Here is a 21,320-nt window from a genome sequence, read left to right as displayed (position 1 = left end):
TATGACACCTTTTGATTATCTAAAAATATGTTTTAAAAAATTGCTTGTTTAAAATAATTTATTGAAATTTATACAGTTGATGCTCACTTTAAGATGTATGGTGGGACAATTAAAAACTGGATCATTCATTTTCTATGGTTTGTAAAGCTTAATATTGTTCCCCAGGTCAAGAATAAATCAACAGGCTGCTTTAATATTCCAGCACAATTTAAAATAAGGCATAACTTATTCAGATGCATAAATTAGTTTCAGTCTTTATTCATTTTGAAAGCTAAAAAAAAAAAATTATAGACCTAATTTCTTCTCCACTTCCTTCCTTAATATGTTCTACTTGATCTAGAGAAACAAAAAAAGTTTAGCTTTACAACTCAAGCATAAATTACGTATGATATTACTTAAATATGTGGCATTAAAACAGCTCTCCTACCTTTCCGGAGACAGTTAGTGGGTAACTGTCTACAAACACCACATAGTGTGGAATCTTAAAGTGAGAAATCTAAAAGAAAAAAAATGACATTCATGACCGTGTGCTACTTTTTGAATAATTAAAAATCATTTTGGTCTGTTTGCATGTACAGTATATCCATCTTTTCCTATATTTCCTGTGCAGAAGTCTCTTATCTCCTCTACAGTGGAGGTCTGGCCTTCTCTCAGCCTGACACAGGCACACACCTGCTCTCCCAGCCTCTCATCTTTCACTCCAACCACCTGGGAAGCCGAGCATCACTGTAGTTGTCTTGTAAAAAATAAAATACTTAGTGCAAACCGCTCACCCTCAGGGTTTTTAAATCTCACCTGCACCTCCAGAACTTTTGAATGCTTGTGGAGAAATTGTTCCACCTCAGCGGGGTAAATGTTCTCCCCTCCGCGAATGATCATGTCTTTCATACGCCCCTCGATGCAGCAGTACCCCAGACTGTTCAGGCTGGCTGTGTCACTGGATGGAAGAAGTAACTCACTCATAACTTTAGAATTATAAAACAACAAAAAAATATGTCTGATTTTAAAAACTCATCTTACCCAGTCCTGTACTAGCGATCTGCAGATATCACTTCACTGGTTTTCTGAGGATCATCCCAGTACCCGAGCATCACACAGTAACCTCTGGTCATCAGCTCTCCTGAGGCCCCCAAAGGGACAATCTGGCCTGAGTTGGGGTCCACTATCTTGGCCTTGAAACACACATTTTGCCACCTTTTTAGAATGTGAAAAAGCTCAGGGTTTGAGCTGCTGCACTGTTTCTTTGCACCAAAAAAGCATACCTCAGTGTGAGGCATGATACACCCGACAGTGTTCATCTTCAGATCATCGTTGTCTTGCGGGAATCCCAAGAATGTAAGAGGGCTGTTTTCAGTAGTTCCATATATGATCTGTAAAAAGATTTTCTTAATCCACTCTCAGTAGCTCTTTGACTGTCGTGCACTAAGAATTAAATGCTCACCGTTATTTCTTTCATGTTCATGTTTGATATGAGCCGCCTCAGGTTCTCAGGGGGGCATGGAGAGCCTCCTATGAGCCCTAAAACAAAGACAATGCTTCATTCCAAATTGAGCAAAACAAACTAATCTTGACTTTTTAAGTCTCTTACCAGCTTGAACTGATGACAGGTCATACTTGTGTAAATCACGACTGAGCAAGCCATCTGACTTGTACATACAGACAGGTTCTACACTGATCAGGATTATTCCGGCCTTAGCTGAGGCAAACTGGAAAAGGATCCATTCGTATTTGTTGGGAGCCCAAATCCCAAGTCGATCACCTTTCTTCAAGCCCAGAGCAAGCAAACCAGCAGCAGCTATGTCCACCTTGTCAGGAAGAAATAACAGAAAGTGTGTTGATGCATGCAAGATTGTAAAAACCTAAATGGATTAAATCTGAAACCCACATCTGTTTGAAACTCAGCAAAGGCTTTCCTGATGCCGTCCTGTAGAAACACCACGGCTTCGCGGTCAGGAAAGCGTCGGACCGTAGCTTCCAGGCTCTGACTTACAGTCAGGGGAAGCAAGGAATGGGAAGAGGTTCCATGGACACAGCTGGTGGTCAGGGATGGTTTGTGAGGTGGACTGTCCACATGGAGAGACCTGGCAAAGATCAAATTCACAAATGTCTGCCTTGTCATTTCAGGGTTTTGACTTAATGCAGCTTTAAAGATTTTTGAGCAAATTAAAATTGGGGAAATTTGCAGGAAACTGATTTCTCAATTTTGCATGGCAACAAAAATCTGCTTTTAATTATGTAAGCTGATGGGCATAAATCATAAGTTTTCTGTTTGGAAATGCAGCATTTCTGACACATTCTGGCATGACAGAACTTAAACACCACTCAATGAACTGATGTGCTGTTAAACTCAAAACAAAATTTACTCTTTTTCTTTAAGAGTAACTTACCGAAGCAAAACTGCCCCTCCTGGTTTCCACGTCCTGCAGACTTTGAGTCCATCCAAATATGGACTGCGCTTACAGGGTCTGCTGTAAGCGCAGCAGACCTTGAGCATCGGGGAAGAAATCCGTGCAGACATGGCGCTCAAGCTCCGCAGCCAGCTGGATGCAAATGCAGTCATGGTCCGTCTGTGCAGCAGAGTGTTCTCTGAACACTGCTGGTTCACTCTGGTTTGATTTTATTACAGCATGTGTAATAATTAACTTATATTCACAGTTGCCAGATAAGTACAAACGAAAATTTAACAAACTCCCTTTTTTAAAAAAACATTGATTTCATATACCAGCATTTTTCGACCAGATATTTGTTCATCAAACGCATTTTCCAACAACAAATAAATGTTATTGCACGCAGCACTGTCAGTTTAACTCTTTTGGCGAAAATTAAAAAGAAAATTGTCTAATTTGTCCCATTTGTAAAGAAAATATTGAAATATCCACATCATTTTTGAAATATGATGGTCCTTAGAACTTTTGAAGTTTGAGAAAGGAATCGGCCTAAAAAATGGGGTGAACTGATATGTTGATTCGAATATTTTTTTTTTAATAAATAGCAAATATTTACTATGCGCTCATTCAACAGGAGGAACAGTCTCTAGAGTCCTTCTAATTTTCTCTGGTTTAGAAATGTGTTTACGTTTGTTTGTAAGCTGTCTTGTAACCTGCATAGACCTCGATCAGTAGATGGCGACTTCAAACACGCATTTCTTGTTGGTTGTTTGTTAGAAAAATTGTTAGATATGTGTGCAATTTGTTTAATTAGGTTCTGCAACATGAATATGAAACAAACCACAACGAGCTGTCAACTCACTGACAACATTACGATAAGAAGTGATGGTATTTCTGCAATGTTTACGCCTAGAAATGAACAAGTTGACATTTTAAGTGCATTCTCCATACGTACAATGTGCATCTGTCTGCTGGACCAGCTATGTCCATCACATGACCAATGAGTCCAACATGCAAGTTGTTCTACTGAGGGAGGAAGCCACACATACATGGGGGAGATCATGCAAACTGTGCACGAGGCCCCCCGCTGGAATTTGAACCAAGGACTTTATTGTTGCAAAACAATAGTACTGAAAGCTGCTGTGTCATGCGGCCCACGAAGGGCCAAATTGTCAATGTTCTACTGTATATTAATAAAAAAAAAATATCAATATAATAATGCGAAAATGTAGACATTAAAAAAACACAGGTGATACATTTTTGTGGTATTTGTGTTTGTATTACCTTCTTTAAGGTAAAGCTACCTTAACCCTGTCATGCACAGTGGTCACTACACTGGACAGCTATCTAAAAGCCATTTTCTTGTGCTTCTTGTGGATTTTTATGTCAAATATACACACAGACCACTGAAGTGGATGCTAATGCATCATAAAATACACTATTAACTACTGGCCATCAGCTGCAAATGTAAGAAATTATTTTTGTTAAGTGCAATATGGCCGACAGACAAAAAAGCATGCCAACCGACCCTGTCCCTCCTTCTATTGTAGACGACTCTTGGAGGTAAAAAAATATATATATTGTGACATCAGATAACCCCTGAAGAAAAATACTACTGATGTATTTTTCAAATAACAATCTTGTACTTGGAGAAAATGACAATTGATCACCTAATAATCACCTAAAATATATATATTATTTTTTTACAAAATTATTTTTTCTACTTTTTTTTTTTTTTTGTTATCCCTTAATGAAAAAAAAAAAGCTGGAAAAAAATTCTGACACAAAGAATCATAATTCATACATTTCTAATGGTCAAGCCAAAGCCTGATAAAACTACACTGAAATTATGTGACCTTGTAATCTTTTGGTTTAGCTTTAACTTTCAGAGGCAGCAGGGAGAACTCACCCATTTATGCAAGAATTCACACCGACTGGAGCTTTTCCAAAAGATCTGATGTGAAATTTAAAGCCGATGAATTTGACCACTTTATTTTTGCAGCACTTTATGTGGCACTGAAAATTTCAAAAACTGTTTCAATAATTCTTTTTAGTGGCATAGTGTTGATTCTGAAATAAAGTATGTGCTACAGATCATTTGATGTTTTTTATTATTATTATTATTTATTTTAGTCCAGTCCCTTAAAGATTCGGTCTAAAAGCTTAAGCATAATATTTGTGACATCATGTTAAACAATAATTGAATAGATTTAGCAAGTGTCGCAACAAAGACTTGGGATGTGAGACTAGTTTACATTTTCAGCTGTAAACTAGTCTCACATTGTAAATGTAAACCAGTTGGTACTTTGATATTTGGTACACAAAGAGGGTTAGACAGCAAACCCTCTTTTCACACTCTTTTGATTCTTCAACTCAAACCCTTCCTGAATCTGACATGTGCTGAAATATAACGAGGAGACTTTCCGTTTTCTGTACCATGAGCACAGAAGCAAACGTCTCCTCTTTATTTAGTTTCCCGTGTAACTATGGTTACCCTCCCTCGCACTTAAATTAATGTTTTACTCTAACACAAAGTTTACACAGAAACATTAGACAACACCAAGTCATTCATCAGTCTTTGGGCCGCTTGTCTGCAGAACAAATTATCTACCAACCCGTCATTATGCTGTGTCAGTCTTATTCAGACTTTGTTATGACTACAGCATAAATCTACATTTCACCACGAATGGTAACGTGAGCAGTCTCTCTGGGACTGGTGCAAAGGCTTTATATATAACAGCCGTTTCCTGCACACGCACTGCACTGTCATTATGGCTTAGGCTGTGGGTTAATACTGTACATAACTCCATTCATCAGTGGAGAGTTGACCTCACGCTGTAAAGAAGCGTATCTGGAACTCACTCAGCATTGTTATTCATTCTCCGTAAGGTCATGGCAAAACTCAGTAAATACCTGAGCCAGTGCTTAATGCATCCTGCAGAGGGCGGCAGAGCTACGGGAAAGAGACAAGCTCATTGCGGTTCAGCTGCTCCTGTTTTCATCTTGCTCTGGTCGATTTAAATGAAAGAAGAAGAAAAAAAAAAAGGTTTTGCAAACCTTTGCAAAATAGTAAATTGCTGTAATTTCTCTCAGATTTTACACATTTTTTCTCCCTGAATCTAACTCTTATAAATCAGGTACAAAACTTGCAAAGCTGTCATCATAAAAAGAACTTTGGCATGCACTTATGAAATGAAATGTGTTCACGGATCTGCAGCGATAGCCCAAAATCCTGCAGGCCTCATGTGTTATTTATTTGTAGGATGAAGTAAGTAGAACATTATTTACTTAAAAATGAGGACATACAAAGTTTTACTACACATATAAAGAATTTATGCCTCAACAAAAAGCAGTTCCTGTGAGTTTCCTCAGGTTTTTATGTTCCAATAAAAACAAAGTTTAAGGGGAAAAAACTTCAACAGGCTTTTACTTACATTTACATATAACTCAAATAAATGCTCGTTTGTTTGTTTGAAACTACAAAGACTCATGCCAATGAGTTGTGTTTACCCTACAGACTGAATGTTTTTTCTGGCATTAAAAATCTATAATCTATATAATCAATCTTTTGTGTTTTGGTTACTCGTTTAGATGGCTGCTCTAACTCTCTGCAATCACCACCTGCTTACTGAGGGAATGCTGAACACTCAGTAAATGGATGCATTTCTCTTGGCTTCTTTAGACAGATGTTTTAGGAGACGGCATTGACTGATCAGCTTAATTTGACTGCAGGTACTCTTCTTTTTCTTGAACTGCATATAAAGTGATTTGAATCTGTGATTAAAATAAATTGGAGTGGGTTTGAATCCAATTTGACCCAATGGGATTCTCAATAGTTGTACATGAATTTGAAATACATTTTTATAACAGGACCAAAGGCCTGCAGAGATGCTGAGCTGAACTATCTCTCACACCAGTAAACAAATCCTCTGAGCAGTTTGCTTCATACTAACACAAAGGAGAAACTTTGCATTGAGTTTTCATAAAACCATATAATATTATTTAATTCATACATTTTGTTTTCACAATAAGTTATTAATTTTAAGCTATTTTATTCGATGACTATTATTTCCAAAGTAATTCCATGAAGATTCTTTGAGTAATGCCAGGTAAAAATGACCAGAGTTATCCCTGATAACTACAACAGCTTTTATAAATGAGAGAAATACAAAGATAAAAATGATTAACAGGTTACAAAATTAGTTTCAAACTCCTTAGAGTTTAAGGAGTTCAAACTGCAGTCTCAGCAGGACCTTTAAAGGTTTAAATATGAATAAAGGATCTAATAAAAGGCTGATTTTAGCAGGTTTTTTTATTTATTCACATTCAATATCTAAGTACAAATTCCACAATAGAATGAGCACAAAGAATTTAAACACATCCAGACATAATATTGAGAAACAAAAACTCATTAGCCACACCTCTGAAGCATTTAGTTAAAGGAAATGAACCCTTTGGTATGACTGCACAAAAATGTGAAATATATTATGAATACACACCTGTTAAACTCACTCAGTTAATAAACACATATAAAAAAGACCATAAGCCATAAGTGAAACAAATTCCCCTGCTATAATTTCATGAGAACAATTCACATTTTAATCAGGGCTTTTCTACTAGTGCCAGACACAATGTTAATGTCTCAGTCTCCGTGATGACCACAAACATTTTCATCCTATAAAGAGACGGTGTTGAAGTTCGAGAAGAACCCCTGCCTTTCAAATGACCTCACGTTCTCATATCGTTCCATTTTTACTGTCGTCACACTTTGGGTGGCATCTGTATGCCTTTCATGCCCCTCCCTCACTGATTCCCTATTTCAGGCAAGCTAAGCGTTCCACAGCAGAGCAGCGATAATCCACCTAAAGCTTCACAATATGTCTCCGGGGAACACTTGTCTGTGTAACGGAGTCAACTTCCATGACTGTAGTTCAGCCTGTGGAGACAATTCCAATGAGTTCTCTTGAAGAACTATTGTTCCTTAAGTTTTATCTCCCTAATAGACATTAAGTGTTGTCTATTAGGACCAAAGCAAAACTCACTCGAGGTTTACGTCGTTCTCTGTTCTCAGTAATCAGGTCAACCTTTGACCCTCTGCAACACGAGTGGCTCGCGAGCAACCCCACAGGTTCCTCACCCCCTAATCGAGGGTCACTTGCTGTCACCTGTGCTTTTTAAGCTGCTATGCACGCATGCATGTGCACATGCAAGCATGTGACCCCCTGCAACTCTACTTTCCCCTGCCTCAGCCATTCTTTCCCCCGATGAGCATTCAGCTGTTGCCAACACTTGTCCACTTGATAACTGTTGCCATAGCTCAGGAACTCGGCACACTGTTTAACGAGCAGTAATGGTTTTAATGAAAACCTCATGTGCCTGAAAGTTCTGAGTGATAGATAATGTGGAGTTCTGAATTTGGTTTCGAGCTGAAATTGCACAGTTGTACTTCAAAAAAGGATTCCTACTCCTTAAATTTTCTCTTACATCCAAAGTTACAACCATAAATGTCGTATTTTATTTGGACTTTAGGTGATGAGCTTTCACAAAATAAAGCAGTGCATAATTGTGGCTTGCAGAAAAACAAAAAAACATCATCCATGGTCTTTAGAAATAGTCTGAAAAGTGTTTTTATTTAGCACCAAAGCGACATGCAACTTTATCTGCAGCCAGTGATGGTTGCTGGGTTTCTGTCAGCTTTGCCCTTCATGTTTTTTTTGTTTTTTTTTCCAAAATGACTTACATTAGCGTTACATTAGCGTTACATTAGCGTGACAGTGTCTGTGTGAACATACATTTTTTAAGTTGCATCTTTGTCTCTTAGTTAGACAGTGACTTGGATTCATTCATTGTCCTGGGTGTAAGTGTCTGAAGAGTGCAGTACGTTTGTTCACAAATTGGTACCCCTTTACCCTGATAGCTCTAAATAAATTGTAATGTTGCTAATTCTCATCACAGGTCACGCAGTCCGAAAAAGACATTTGTGCGTAATTTCGTCTCAGTATAAATACAACTATTCTTTGGACACATTTTATGACGTGAACCAAAACCATCATAAGAGCTCAGTAAATATACCAGACAGATCAGGGTGAAGACATTTTCTGCAAGGTTTCATTGTAAAACATGCCAAGATCCGAAAAGGTCAAAGTAGAAAATAGAAAACTAGATGAACCTTTGGTTGCAGTTCAGAAGTTATGAACAGCAAACACAGCAGATGAAACCATAACTGAGCTTGTGAAATTTTATGTCTCGCAGAAAATGAACCCCAGAATACACTGTGAAACATGGCAGTGGGACCATCATGCTCTTGGGGATTCTTTTTTTTAAATTACTTTGCAAGCAAAGGGAAGCTGGCAAGACAGAACAGATGGCCCAAAGTACAGGTCCAGTCCTGGGAGAAAATACACAAAAGAAGGACAACTGCAATAATATTAAATAAAGCATTTTTATGTGCTAGAATGGGCCAGTTAAAGGGCAAATCTATTTTATTAGAAAGTACAAAATTTCCCAAATGTTATTTATAGATTCTCTAACTGATCCTGTGCAATTTCATTGCGATAATCAGGGCAGAAGTCCCATTCTCTAGATGTGCAAAGATGGTGGAGACACACCCTGCACTTGATCCTGTAATTCCTGTGAAACTTTGTTTTATAAGGTATCAAATAACAACATTTCTATGTAATACAACAGATTGCCATTGGAACATGGCCATTGTGTTAAAATGATTGTGAAACATTTTAAGGGTTAGAAATACTTATGAAAGTCACTCTATGAAGAGATTTTCTGAACTGACAAATGATATTACGTTTCATCCATAAATCCAGATAGTTTACAAGTGTTTTAATTTTAATACAATGAAAACAGAATCCACAGTTTTTGTTCTTTTGCATCACACTCCTTTCTCTACAAGTCCATCTATCATTCTCTGTTTTAAATGCAAACAGCTCACATCCGCTGCTGCATTGAAATCTAAGGATTTACTTCCGACCTATCTGTTAAAAAAACCTATTATTCCCCTCATCTGGACATCCATCAAACATCACACGTCCAATAAAACGATCTATCACGCTCTGTTCTCGCCATTGCCATTGGCTGATGGTCTGCCTCAGCTCACATTGCCCAAAGATGCGTGTTTCCTTTCGGGGCCTGGGGGCATGGCCCTGTCTACTCCAACTTCTAAGGGCTAAATTTAGACAGGAACCATTTTTTTCTCCTCTCATCCAAAGGCTGCAACCCCGGTCAGAGGTCAGAGAGGGTTGGCCCAGTTGCCAAGGAAGAGTCAAGCAACAAGGCAAAGTCACTGGTGCTCACTGGGCTGTGCAAACAGCAGATTTGCCTTTCTGAACCATGCAACTGACAGGCCTGAGAGCAATGGGGCCTGTGTGGATTGCATTGTCTCAATGAGACAAGCAGCAAAGTGTTGATAAATGACAGATTGTATGGAGCGCAAACAACACTCTCATTCAGTGCCAAGATTATGTCTAGATAAGGCCGAGGTTCGGGTAGTTTGTTCTTTGCTAAGGTTTTGGAACATGTATGTCGTCTGGTCCTAGTCCATGCTGTTTATAAAATAAAAACTTCAAATCAGATCTCTTCAGCCAATTAACACAGTGCTGTTTTGTGTTGTTTTAAGACTATAACAGCTGGGAGAGCTTCGTGGTTCTGGTGACATCATGAGAAAGTTTTACGTCCGTTGACAGGACTCGCTGTTGCCATGGGGCTGCTGAAAAAAGCTCCCAGTAAATGAAGGCTGTTGAGGGGGTAGGGGGTGCACAGGCAAGTAAATAAAAGTGCCATTTGCTACATGTTTGCTGGGCGTCCTCTGAGCCAAAGTCTCTCTGTTATTGGGCTGCTGAATATGAAGCTTCTTGCAGCAGGACCCCCCACTCCGGAGGACGCTGGTGTGTTTGCTGAACGAACGAGAGACACCCCAGAGGCGCCTCTGGGAGCCATGTGAGCGGATAGCGGCAGCACACATTCATTCATTCATTCATTCATTCATTCAGTCAGAAGTGAGGAGGGAGGCAGTGTTGTAGGTTCAGACTGCAGCAACAAGTAATCAGATGTAATATAGTCGTCAGAGCAGGCATCAGAAAAACATCCCTGGATTGGGAAAACTTCTTCTAGAAGAAGTTTTCTATACACATAACTTTAATACACATTCTTACATTTCTATGCTCTTCTGTCTGTTGGCTAAAATCTTTTTTGCTAGTGGGCCTAAATTGGACATTTCTAAAAAGGAGTGAGAGGAATACATTAAAAAAAATACATTTAGTCTGTTTTCACACTTCAGTTTGAATTTGAAGGTTCATAATGTGTGAAAATCACGAGTTACTGTTCTGTTAATTATGCTAATGCATCTAATAAACTGTGTGGTGAGTTCAGAAACGATTATTATTCCATGGTTCCTGTGCATGATTTGGATTTTTTAAATGAAAAGCGGAATCTGTTCAACAGAAGATTCAGACGACAGCCTGATTAGTGACCTTACTCTTACTCTTACCCTTCTGTTTTTATTCAATAATCTGATTTAGCATCTGATCTTTTGAAGATATTAAAAGATATAAAGAAATTATGTGAGCTGTATTACAAGAAAAAACTATTCCAAAACAAATTTATCCAATTTAAAACGTTTTAATCCACACCAATGATTAATGAAGGAATTAGATATCAAATTACTTTTAATAATGTAAGTTGGCTTACATGATCAAAACAAGTAGAACACTTTAAAGAGCTGAACTTCTTCTAATAAAACCAAAATGTGACATTTTAAACAATCTGAAGCGATCACGCTGGAAGTGCGTTTTAAAAATGTCGCGCTTGCAGTGCATCAGATGTCGGCAATGCAGCTGCACACTGATTTGCCTCTCAGTGTGGGTGGTGGCGATCTGGCTGCCGGGGTGGTGTGTTTATGTGTGCTGGGGTTAGGGCCACGTGCACGCTGCAGGCATACACACTGACACACTCGCACAGAGGAACCACAGAGACTCTATTGATTCTGGCTGATCAAGACAGCAGCATTTGGGTGGTGGCTGCACATCCCGTGTGTGTGAAGTCAACACATTCCCAGCATTCCTGCATTTCCCAAAGAAGCCAGTCCAGGCCTTTTCTCTCTGCTGGGGTTTTCCTGACCCTTGAGTCAGCTGGCCCTCTCTCTCTCTTTCTCTGTCTCTGGGTTTCTAGAGGTTTTATGTTGGTCCTTCTGTTTTTAAATCAACTTTATGAAAAGTCCTATAAAAATAAACTTTGATTTTAGTCTATATTATATCACAAATTTTTAATCAGATGAATATTCTGGTCACCAGAGAGCAACGGGATGTGTGACTTTCAATTAAAGGTCTGCAGATATTCTTCAGTGTGTCATAAAGTAGATAATTGCAAAATGTCCCCTCAGTACCAAGGGAATTGACCAGTGAGGTCAAAGGTATTGTTGACTTTTCAAAATTTGTCTCACACACTCTTCAGAGCAAAGAGTACTCGGTTCATTCTTGACGTATTCAGATCACAAATAAGATTTTTTGGAGTTTGATTTTGAGAGTTGGAGTTTGTCAATTTAAAACTATAGTTCAAAAAACCCGACTCTTACCCCGTCTCTGACATGAAGAATCCTTGGCTGCAAAGTGTCTGTTCATGACTAATGCATTGAGCATAAAGACACAACATCTATTCCATGAAGTAAACAAGTTTAAGTGCAAAGAATAACAGTCTGAATGACAAAAGCATATCTGGTTTAGGTAAATAGCAAAGATTTTTTTGATTTTCAGGATAGTACTGTAATATACTTCATAATCTACATGATGTAATGGCACCAGCACTATGACTAATGCATCTAATGAGTAAGTAAATAAAATTTAAATACCTCAATTATTACTCTAGAACTGAAAAATCAAAAAACAACAAAAAATAGACCTATTTTGTGCAACCTTGAATGCACTGAATGTGTAGACAGCAGCTGTAGAAAAAGACTTTCAAAAGTGAGAAAGTCGTGACACTGGATTGCTTCTTCCATCTGTTGCCAAAATCTAAGGCAGAATTCAGAGGATGCCCACTGACTCTTCACTTCCTCCTACACCTTGTTTCACAAAGCACAAAGTGCCAAAGCCACAAAAAGGTTTCTTGAAGAGGACTGTAACCATAGAAACTCTGTTTGCATTTCCCAGTGAGCAATTTGAGGACGTCTGGCTGTCAGCTGGAATTCAGACAGTCAATTCAGCGCCATGCACCGTTCTGTCTGGAGAAGCAATTGTCTGCGTCGGGCAGCTCACTGAACGAAATTCTAGGTGCGTTTCCTTTCAAGTGAAAGGGCAGATAGAAAGAACTGGGGCCTCGTCTTTTTAACTCTACAAAGAGCTGCTGCAGCTGCGTCGCTTCCGCAAATGTGTTTTATTTGGAGCTGTAGGAAAAGCTTCAGATTGTGGCTTACATGTCAATCAAAATTAGGAGTGCGGTTTGAGAGTCCTACTTTGTGCTGCGTACCCGCTCACAGGGCTGTATTCAGGTCGGGCTTCAGACCTCACACTCCTAGCGGGCTGCTCTGCTCGAACAAAGAGGCCTTTCACATTGACCTTGACACAGGGCCACCCCGTCACCACAGGAACCGACGCAGAGGAATCCACCCCAACTCTCTGATATCAATCTTTCTTTACCTTTTGGATAAACGTTCCTATCCAGGTTGGAGTGAGGCTAATGCACATCATATGGCTCTGGTTTTGTCCAGAACATGTGCGCCCATGAAACCACTTTTGTGCATGCAGTGTTTTTTGAGACAACAAAAAAACACATCGGGCAATAAAAAACAATTTATTCTTGTCAGCAAAACATGTCTTTCCTTTTTTTTGGTTCATCTTTTTTCACAACTGCAGAGCCTGAAAAAATGAGTTCAGGCATTAAATTGCAAATATTTTTTTAACAAAATAAGAGTCTTTGAATTTACACGTTCTTAAGAAAACAAATACAGATCTTTACATCAAACTTTTTTATACAAAGCACACTGTTTCAAAATGTACATTCTTATTTCACATTTTATACATAAAAACAAATAGGACTTTGCTACATTTAAAACTCTGTGGCTCCTCGTAGTCAAGAAGACGCTGTGAATACTTCTCCGTCGTGTCTGGCTTCCGCGTCATGCCGCTTTGCAACACTTTCTATCTCCGTACTCTAAGAGTCACAGGACAGCCAAGAGAAGTCTGGGACAGTCCCGTCAGTCTCTCTTCTTTTTCCTTGTCTTTAACTTTCAGTATAGCTCTTCTCCAAAATCAAAAAAAACTTGCAATGCTTCCAAATGTGGGCAGCTAAATCAGTCAGTTTCCACATGGCACGGGTTGGTCCCCTGCAGCTGCGCCTCGTGATACAACCGCAGGAAGTCTTTGTAGCGAGGAGCACAACCCATCCAGGCCTCCCCAAACCTCACTGTCCCAGTGAAAAGGAACTCGCCCTCTCCAGACTTCACCCCGCACTGCCGGGGCATCTTTATGTTGCCTGTCCAGCTCCGTACCCTCACGCCCCCGGACACAAAGACGTGGGTCTTCTGTCTGTAAAGGCGGCTGATCTCCACGGAGACCGATGCATGGTCCTCCTCCAGACCCACCGTCTTAATGGTGCCTCGTGCCACTGCAGGAAGGCAGAGGAAATGCGTCAAGAAACTGGCTTTACTTGCTGATCTGTGACTGGCCTGAGTAAAAAAAAACTATTTGACCAGTGATTGGACCATTAACAAAGCTACCAGGTCACCACTCTTTAGTGTAGGTGCAGTTACTGAGGAGAAAGACTCAAATACCACTGAAGTGTTTAAATGTTCATGTAGAACAAAAGAGTCCAAGAAAATTAGCAGATAAGCCAAATGGAGTTCAGAAAAAGCTGCTCTTCTGAGCTTTCAACTCCTCTCCAACATCAGAAAAAAGGTTGGATTTAAAGATATTGAAAAATCAGAAATAAAGCAGTGGTCTATTCTTTAAGTAGAATATAATTAAAGTCATATTTTTAAAAAGTTATTATTTACTAGTTAGGTTACAAACTAACCTTTAAAATAAGTAGAGGAGTTTAAAAGAACTTAACTGTCTGTTTTAAGAAAGGCAAAAATCTTTTTTTGCAGTTTGTCATCTTTCACACACATTGCAGTAACACAATTCTCTGATGAAAGCAGAAAAGTTGGGAACAAATTCTACATGCAAGAAAAATCAGAATCGGCCAAAATCATTAAGAGCAGGCCAAAGCTTTAGAAAAACTGATTAAAAATGGCCTGCAAAGCTTAGATTGGTGCAGCCATACTTATAAATCAGACGTAGAACTTACCAAAGTCATTAGTGCAGACTGCTAGGAGCATCTCGGCATCAGAGCAGGGCTGACAGGGTGCTAAGTGAATACAGAAACAGGGTAGGTAAGTTCATGTTCAGCAGAGCGTTCCAAAAGAAACAGAGAAACGATTCCTTTAGCATTTCCTTTGTGTGGGCCAAGACAAACACATCCTAATGAATGATTTTAAAAATAAATAAATCAGCAAATTCTAACTGCACAACTAAAGGAATCACATTCATTATCAGATGTGCAATATTGCAAGCAATATATTTCACCTGTGTTGCAAGCAAATTCTCCCAGGAAGTAGTACAGGAATTTTTGATGTTCACATTTGATGTATTTATTTAACAGAGATGCTAAAGTTCAGAGTAAAGAGCTTGAATTTTTTATTTTATTTTTGTTTTCAAAAAAAGAAGGGTAGGTAAATCATTTCATATCACAGCAATATTTACCAGCAGTATAATAATCACATATTTTCCAGATATTGTGCAGCCTTACTGCTTATGACATATACATCGAAAATCAAACAAAGTGAATTATGCACACCCGTCTGTATGTTTAATGCTCCCAGGGCCTGTTCTATTAGTGATCCCCATCCCAAACGCTGCGTGACAAACACAGACCAGACCAAACGAATAAGCAGTGCAGTAAGATGGGGCGTGTTCTGCATCATAACTGCTTCATAACTTTAAAAGTTAAAAACAGCTTAGAAACATCTGTTTCATAAATGCCTCACAATACAAAAGGTCCACACAGAGGAAAGATCTGATTGAAACAAAACTGTCAGAAAAAGTCTTCTGCTCCCTCCAGCAGGTTTTATATCAGGAGAAAAAGCACTAAATGGATCTACAGCTCAGTTGTCTCAGGTGGTTTTTAGTGGCAGGGTGGTAAACTGAGTGAGGGGGGAAGCTGGTGTTGGCAGACAGAATGGTGGACTGTGGTGCAGCAGCAATGCCTGTCAGTCCTGAAAATATGGGGGATGACTGATTGTGTTAACTCAGGCGGATCTTCTCTGCTGGAAATCACCCGGCTTCACTGGCAGCACATATTCATCAAGTTAGAAAGTATTGCTTTATAAAAAAATGCAGAAAAAAGTATTCTAAAAAGTAGGTGTGCTTTCATTGTCTCCATTTTCAATGGTTGACTCTATTCTCAGTCTGCTTTTTTTGAAGTAACGATTGGAGGAGTGAACGGCAATAATGTCAGCTGGAGCAAAAACTCAAGGCGCCACCACGTCACCGGAGATCAAAGGTCAAACAGCCACAAGTCTTGATGGCTCGCCAACAGCTGGACAGACAGTGGACTTCAAGAGAGCAGACCTTGCCCAGCGCCTGGGACTGGAGCACACGCTCACTTTGAAGTGAGTCCCGAGAACTGCCGTGGCATCAGGCGCGGCCGCGAGCCGGGGCCCAGGACCGGGGTGTGTTTGCTTTCCTGCAGAGCAGAGCCGAGTCGAGCCGAGCGGAGCTCACATGTGAAACATGAAACACAACCACAGGAATGGGCCAAGAGCCGAGTCAGCGTCTCCTTCTGGCCCGTTCGCTCTGATCAGAACCACTTCATAGAAGCAGAGAGCGGAGGAGGATGGGAGGGGTGCAAAAGCACATTAGAGTCCCTGCAACATCTGGGACCAGATGCATTCCACGGTAATGGAGCAAAACTTGCTAATTCCACTCAGAAGCGACAAAAACCACTTCCAATAGACAAGGAGGAGACAGGGGAGACACATTGAAGGGAATGGAATGAAAAAAATATTAAAATGATAAATAGACATGAAGGAAGCAGAGGTAGTAAATGGTCAACGGCAAGGGAGGAACAGGAAGAAAAGACAGTAGAGGCCAAACAAGTCTATATGGTCCTCAAAGTTCCCTCCCAACATCTGGTTGGAGATGCATTCCAGCATGTTGGTGAGCAACCCAATCCCAGCACAGCAGGTCAGAGGGAGGAAGACGAGAAAAGAGAAGGGGAAGAAATACGGTGAAGATGATGAGAAGAAGCAAAGGAGCAATCAATCTGCCAACTCAGACCTCGCATGACACGAGACCACTGTCTTTGTGAATCACCCCAGTGCTATCTCATGCCACATTATAGCCCAGAACCCGCTGCAGCGAAGAGCCAAACGCACTAATGTGGTCAAACCCACTGCAGAGCGTCCCCTCCGCCTCTTTATCCTACACCGTGCCAAGCGGTGACGCAGGATTTGGAAACGTGAAGCCGGAGAGCCGTAAAAACACATGTGGCTCCGACGCTGCTCGTGTTTTGCTTTAAGTGGAAAAAACAACAGTTGCGCAGCTTGAAACTGTGCAGATCTGGCAGGTACGCAGCATGAAAATATATGGCTGTTTTTCATTGGAAGGCCTGTGTTTGGCTGTGCCCCTTTCCACTCTCACACACACGCGCACGCACCCCCACCTACAGACACACACACAGGCCATCCAGAGGAGAAAAAAGAAAACAAGAATTACAGCTTGCAGCAGAGTATTTCAGAGTCAGATCAGCAGTGCTGTTGTGAAACAACCAGAGGGTTGACATTTGATCAAAACTCAGCCAGCTTTTTATCTTGTTCCTTCTTTTTTTTCCCCAAAACTAAAAGAGAAACCGAGTTTGGCTCAAGTTCATTGTTGAGTGAATGATTAGTGTCAAACCCAATAAAGTTTTTCACCAGCAGATGGCTGCATTTAGTGCAGAGTGCGCACCATAGTGACTAAGGAAACAAGCAGACATTGGCCAGTGTGAGACTAAGTGTGATGACTTTCAGTAAAAATACCATAAATTGGTTGGTATTTACACAAACCTAACAACTTTCACTTAGAAACAAAATAATTATTCTAACCGCTGCTGAAATAAAAAACACCACATTTTGATCCATTCGTTTTCAAGTGATTATTGCACTGAAGACATTTTTGTTGCTTTGCTCTTTATAGAGTAACACAAGCTAATATTGAATGCTAATTAGCATTTTGAAGTTGCTAACATGCAGTCCGCTACGTCCCTGCTAGCTTGCAGACTGTAGTTTTAAAACATTGTTGCCTTATTAAGAAACAGATGTTTCAACACTGTCTGTACTTTCACAACTGGAAATATTTTTAAAATGTAAAGTTTCTTTTTCTTGTAAAATAAAAAAAGTATAGCAATAGGTGAGGGAGGGGCAGTGTTGTAGTACACTATACACAGGGAGAATTCAGGTCACTTGAGCATCTCATTTTGGGACTCTAACCACTATATGATGGAAAAGTTTAAGGGGAAACTTGAACTTTTTAAGTCTACAGTCTAACTTAAAAATGGAAATTTTGAAGTTTCCAAACTTTTATTACAGCAAAAGTTCACCACAACTGCTGCAGTACAGAAGCAACATCAAGATCTGCCTTACCACCAGGTGACTGCGCCTCCGCTCTCAGCCTGTCGCTGACCAGCTCGTACTGGAAGGCCGTAATCCTCCGGCTGATGTCCGTATGCAGGACGGCCTCGATGAAGAGCGCCCCCTCTCGGATGCTGAAGCAGTGCACCTTGCCCTCCGCCTGGTCCTGTTCGCGCAGCAGCAGCCGCAGCTTGCCGTTGCGGTCAAGGTAGATGTTCGTCCCCGTGGAGTCTTTGGAAGGTTTGATGCAGACGGAGAGGCGGGTGGCGGCCGGCGACAAGGTGTTGGGCCGCAGGTTGACGATGATGGCTCCGGTCGGGTAGAGCCACTCCAGAGAGCCTTGTGAGCAGCGCAAGTACACCTGCTCCACGTCCCTGGTGTGGCCTTCATGGGTCAGCCCGCTACAGGTGACAGAAAGGATAAGAAGTGAGCGTTGAGGAAAACCATGGTTTTATCCATCATCTAAACGGATTTTCTGACTGGGTTGAGCTTAGAAAACAAGCTCTCCCTTCATCCAGACTGTAAGGACACTACACCACATTCCTTCTGAAGTATAAAGGCTGTGCGCAAGACTGGCTGCATGACCAGTCACGAGCCAAAGCAGCCGACATGACCTCAGCTGAAACACACTCCCCATCCCACATTGTTCTGCCCTGAGCTCTGGCAAAACGCACCACTGGCAGGTTGCCTTTGGGAAGAGCTTGGAAGCAGAAGCGGATGAATGGAGGGTACACGGGGGCTTCTGGGGTGACAACGGCAGCAGCAACAGTAGCTGGGCCTGCTGCATGCAAGTGCAAATGCTGGTCACGCACCAAACCTCCCCTTGGTTTCAAACCACCAACAAAGAGAGTGGAAGAGACTTGTCCGGGCAGCACTTCGGACTCTGGCGCCAGCACGACCAAATCGCTCCCTCCACAACTTAATGCCTGGTCAGGGGTTTGAAAACTCCAGTGTGTCAGTCATTCCGTGGCAAAGCCAGAGGCAGGAAGCCATCGGCAGACACATGCCAAGCTTGTGGTTTAACTCTGGGGGGAGAAACGCCCAGTATGCTGAAAAGGAGACGCTGAAATTCAAATTTGCCATAGATCTGAAGCAACCCCAGGCACATGCTGAGCAGATGCAGCTGAAGCCCGATAACCAGGCTCACCTCACCTCAGCACGCCTCTAATTAAGTCTAGTTCATCACTTCTGCATGCAATTAAAGGAGATTAGGCAAGCATTTCACTAATGAACAACAGATTATTGGTTTGAGGCAGAAAGCATGGCCTACCCCTCCTGCTTGGTGGATAAAAGAAACAGAAAAACATTCAAAGTGCAAAGGAAAAAAAATCTGCAGATGTTGCAAGGGAGGTGAAATTTCCAGTGCACAGTAAAGTCAACCTTCTTTAGTGCCATCATATCAAGTAAAAACTGATTTACAAAACTGCAAAACAAATCACCCCCAAAAAAAGAAAAAAGTCTTGGATCCAAATATTTCTATGCACAATCAGGACAAGACGTAATATCTAAAAGTCCAAGAATTATTCTGCAAACTTGTTACAAGTGAAAGCTCGTGGCATTGCACAATAAGAGCACAAATCATATTGCATGTGTAAATACGAGCTTAAACAGATTATTAGTGTCAACAAAATAGCGTTTCCTCATAAATCTGTTGAGTCCAGTTACACGTTGACCTTATTATTCGTGGTTAATATGGCCAAACGGAATCGTTTCACTGCGACGTGCATCGAGTTTCGGTCAGTCCTTTCCAAACTGCCGCCAGCAACTCGCTTCCCTTCACAGCAGCCGCTTGAAATGTAGCATTTTCAGGTGAAATTTCATTCAGAATAAGCTCAGAGAGTCTCACCTGCCCTTCCAGCTGCACTGGTCGCTTGAGTACTGGCAGAGAGAAATCCGACAGAGAAGGAGGAGAGGCAGAAATGAGGCCAGCATCAGGGAGAGCATGTTTATCTCGCTTCACTTTGCCTCTTTTCTCGACTGAAACTATGGGAAAGTCCACCGCCGTCTGTCCGGCCGCATAGTGTTTCCATGTGCCCCGCTCCGCTTCGTCCGCTCTCAGAGGGCTCTCCTTTTTGTTTCCCGAAGTTTCAGAGACATGAAGTCTCTTTTCTTACGTGTACGGACCTCTCCTTGCGTTCGGGTCTCCGCTAACCGTGGACTGGTTTCGGCTCCGTCTCTGGCTCAGCAGCCCTGATTGCTCTCCACGTCACACCCCGTTCGCTCAATCAGCTGCGTTCAGGCGCTCAGCTCGGGCTCGGACATACTAACTTCACAGAACAAAACGATCCTCTTTGAAAATGATTTATTACCAGAAGTGGGTAGAGGAACATTTTATTCAAGGGTGTCTTTACTTAGGAATATTTCTTACTAAAGCGGATTGTATTTGGTGAAAGAGAAGTTAAGTACTGCGGGACAACTGATAATGTCCGATTTTCAGAGGAATCAGACGAAAATATTCAATTATTTTTACATTAATTTTTAAAACAGTGATTTATAAAACTAAAAAAACATCTTCACAAAATGAAAAAATAATCCACAGAAACCTAAAATCCTACTAATTCAGCAAATGAATCTTTTAAATCAGTATGAATCATCTATGTTAATTTTTTTCACTTACATATACTGTAGATTCACAGACATAGAAGCTCACATAGATAGATGTCAGTGAGATGTTTAAAGCTTGGAATATCTTTTTATAATCTAACACTGCTTCAGACTTCTCCACATTTGTATTCATATGCCGTCAGATGTGTTCCTTTATTTATGTTCTCAAACAAACTCCTGAAACTTTCCAGGAACAGCTGTATGCACAACAAGATTGAGCCAAAATTCAAGAACTCTCAATTTACTAACTAAGTAATAATGAAAACAACTAGCTACAGCAGATGTTATTTATATTTTTATTATCTCATGAGTTCAGAAGGTTGCATGCACCAAGACACGTTTTCTTTATGTTGTTAAAAGGTGTGACACAATTCAAAGGTTGTGAGTGTCAGTAAATAAAAGGCCTTGCTAAGTACTTACCAAGGAAAAAGTTGTTTTTTCTGAAGAAACTTAACTGTCCTTAAATATTAATTTCAAAGTGATAAACTTATTTTATTTGCACAAATCAAGAAAAAGAAAAAACATTTCTACTGCTATATCAATTGAATAAAAAGCAAAACGTTGTAGCAGGCTACAGACCATTTGTTTTTAAAGGTTTTTCACAATGTTTTTTAAGATTTTTGCAGGATTTTGTGTTTTCAGTTAACTTCCTCCTCTCTATTTTTGAGAACCTTATG

The 21,320-nt window shown here is 40.5% G+C and overlaps 1 protein-coding gene and 1 pseudogene across 1 annotated transcript; both read right to left on the bottom strand.

Moving 5' to 3' along the window:
- Nucleotides 1-33: 33 nt before the first annotated feature.
- Nucleotides 34-2,560, bottom strand: LOC129363812 (medium-chain acyl-CoA ligase ACSF2, mitochondrial-like; annotated as a pseudogene).
- Nucleotides 2,561-13,168: 10,608 nt separating this feature from the next.
- metrnla (meteorin like, glial cell differentiation regulator a) lies at nt 13,169-20,237 on the bottom strand. The gene is made up of 4 exons (XM_055036192.1): nt 19,886-20,237; nt 18,052-18,440; nt 14,679-14,738; nt 13,169-13,997 (listed from the first exon to the last, which is right to left on the bottom strand). The coding sequence occupies exons 1-4, from the start codon at nt 19,981-19,983 to the stop codon at nt 13,684-13,686; spliced, it is 861 nt and encodes a 286-aa protein (XP_054892167.1). The 5' UTR covers nt 19,984-20,237; the 3' UTR covers nt 13,169-13,683.
- Between the last annotated feature and the right edge of the window lie 1,083 nt (nt 20,238-21,320).

This window comes from Poeciliopsis prolifica, unplaced genomic scaffold (genome assembly GCF_027474105.1).
Source record: "Poeciliopsis prolifica strain line A6 unplaced genomic scaffold, Auburn_PproV2 SCAFFOLD010, whole genome shotgun sequence".
In the NCBI taxonomy this organism is placed as follows: Eukaryota; Metazoa; Chordata; class Actinopteri; order Cyprinodontiformes; family Poeciliidae; genus Poeciliopsis; species Poeciliopsis prolifica.
This window is presented reverse-complemented; position numbering and strand designations above follow the sequence as displayed.

What these genes read in the sequence shown, in the direction of transcription:
- metrnla (XM_055036192.1), bottom strand. Translation starts at nt 19,983, where the DNA reads ATGCTCTCCCTGATGCTGGCCTCATTTCTGCCTCTCCTCCTTCTCTGT. An exon ending in CAGTGCAGCTGGAAGGGCAG is followed by an intron (nt 18,441 to 19,885) that starts GTGAGACTCTCT and finishes TGTCACCTGTAG; the next exon opens with CGGGCTGACCCATGAAGGCC. An exon ending in AGTCTGCACTAATGACTTTG is followed by an intron (nt 13,998 to 14,678) that starts GTAAGTTCTACG and finishes GCCTTCCTGCAG; the next exon opens with TGGCACGAGGCACCATTAAG.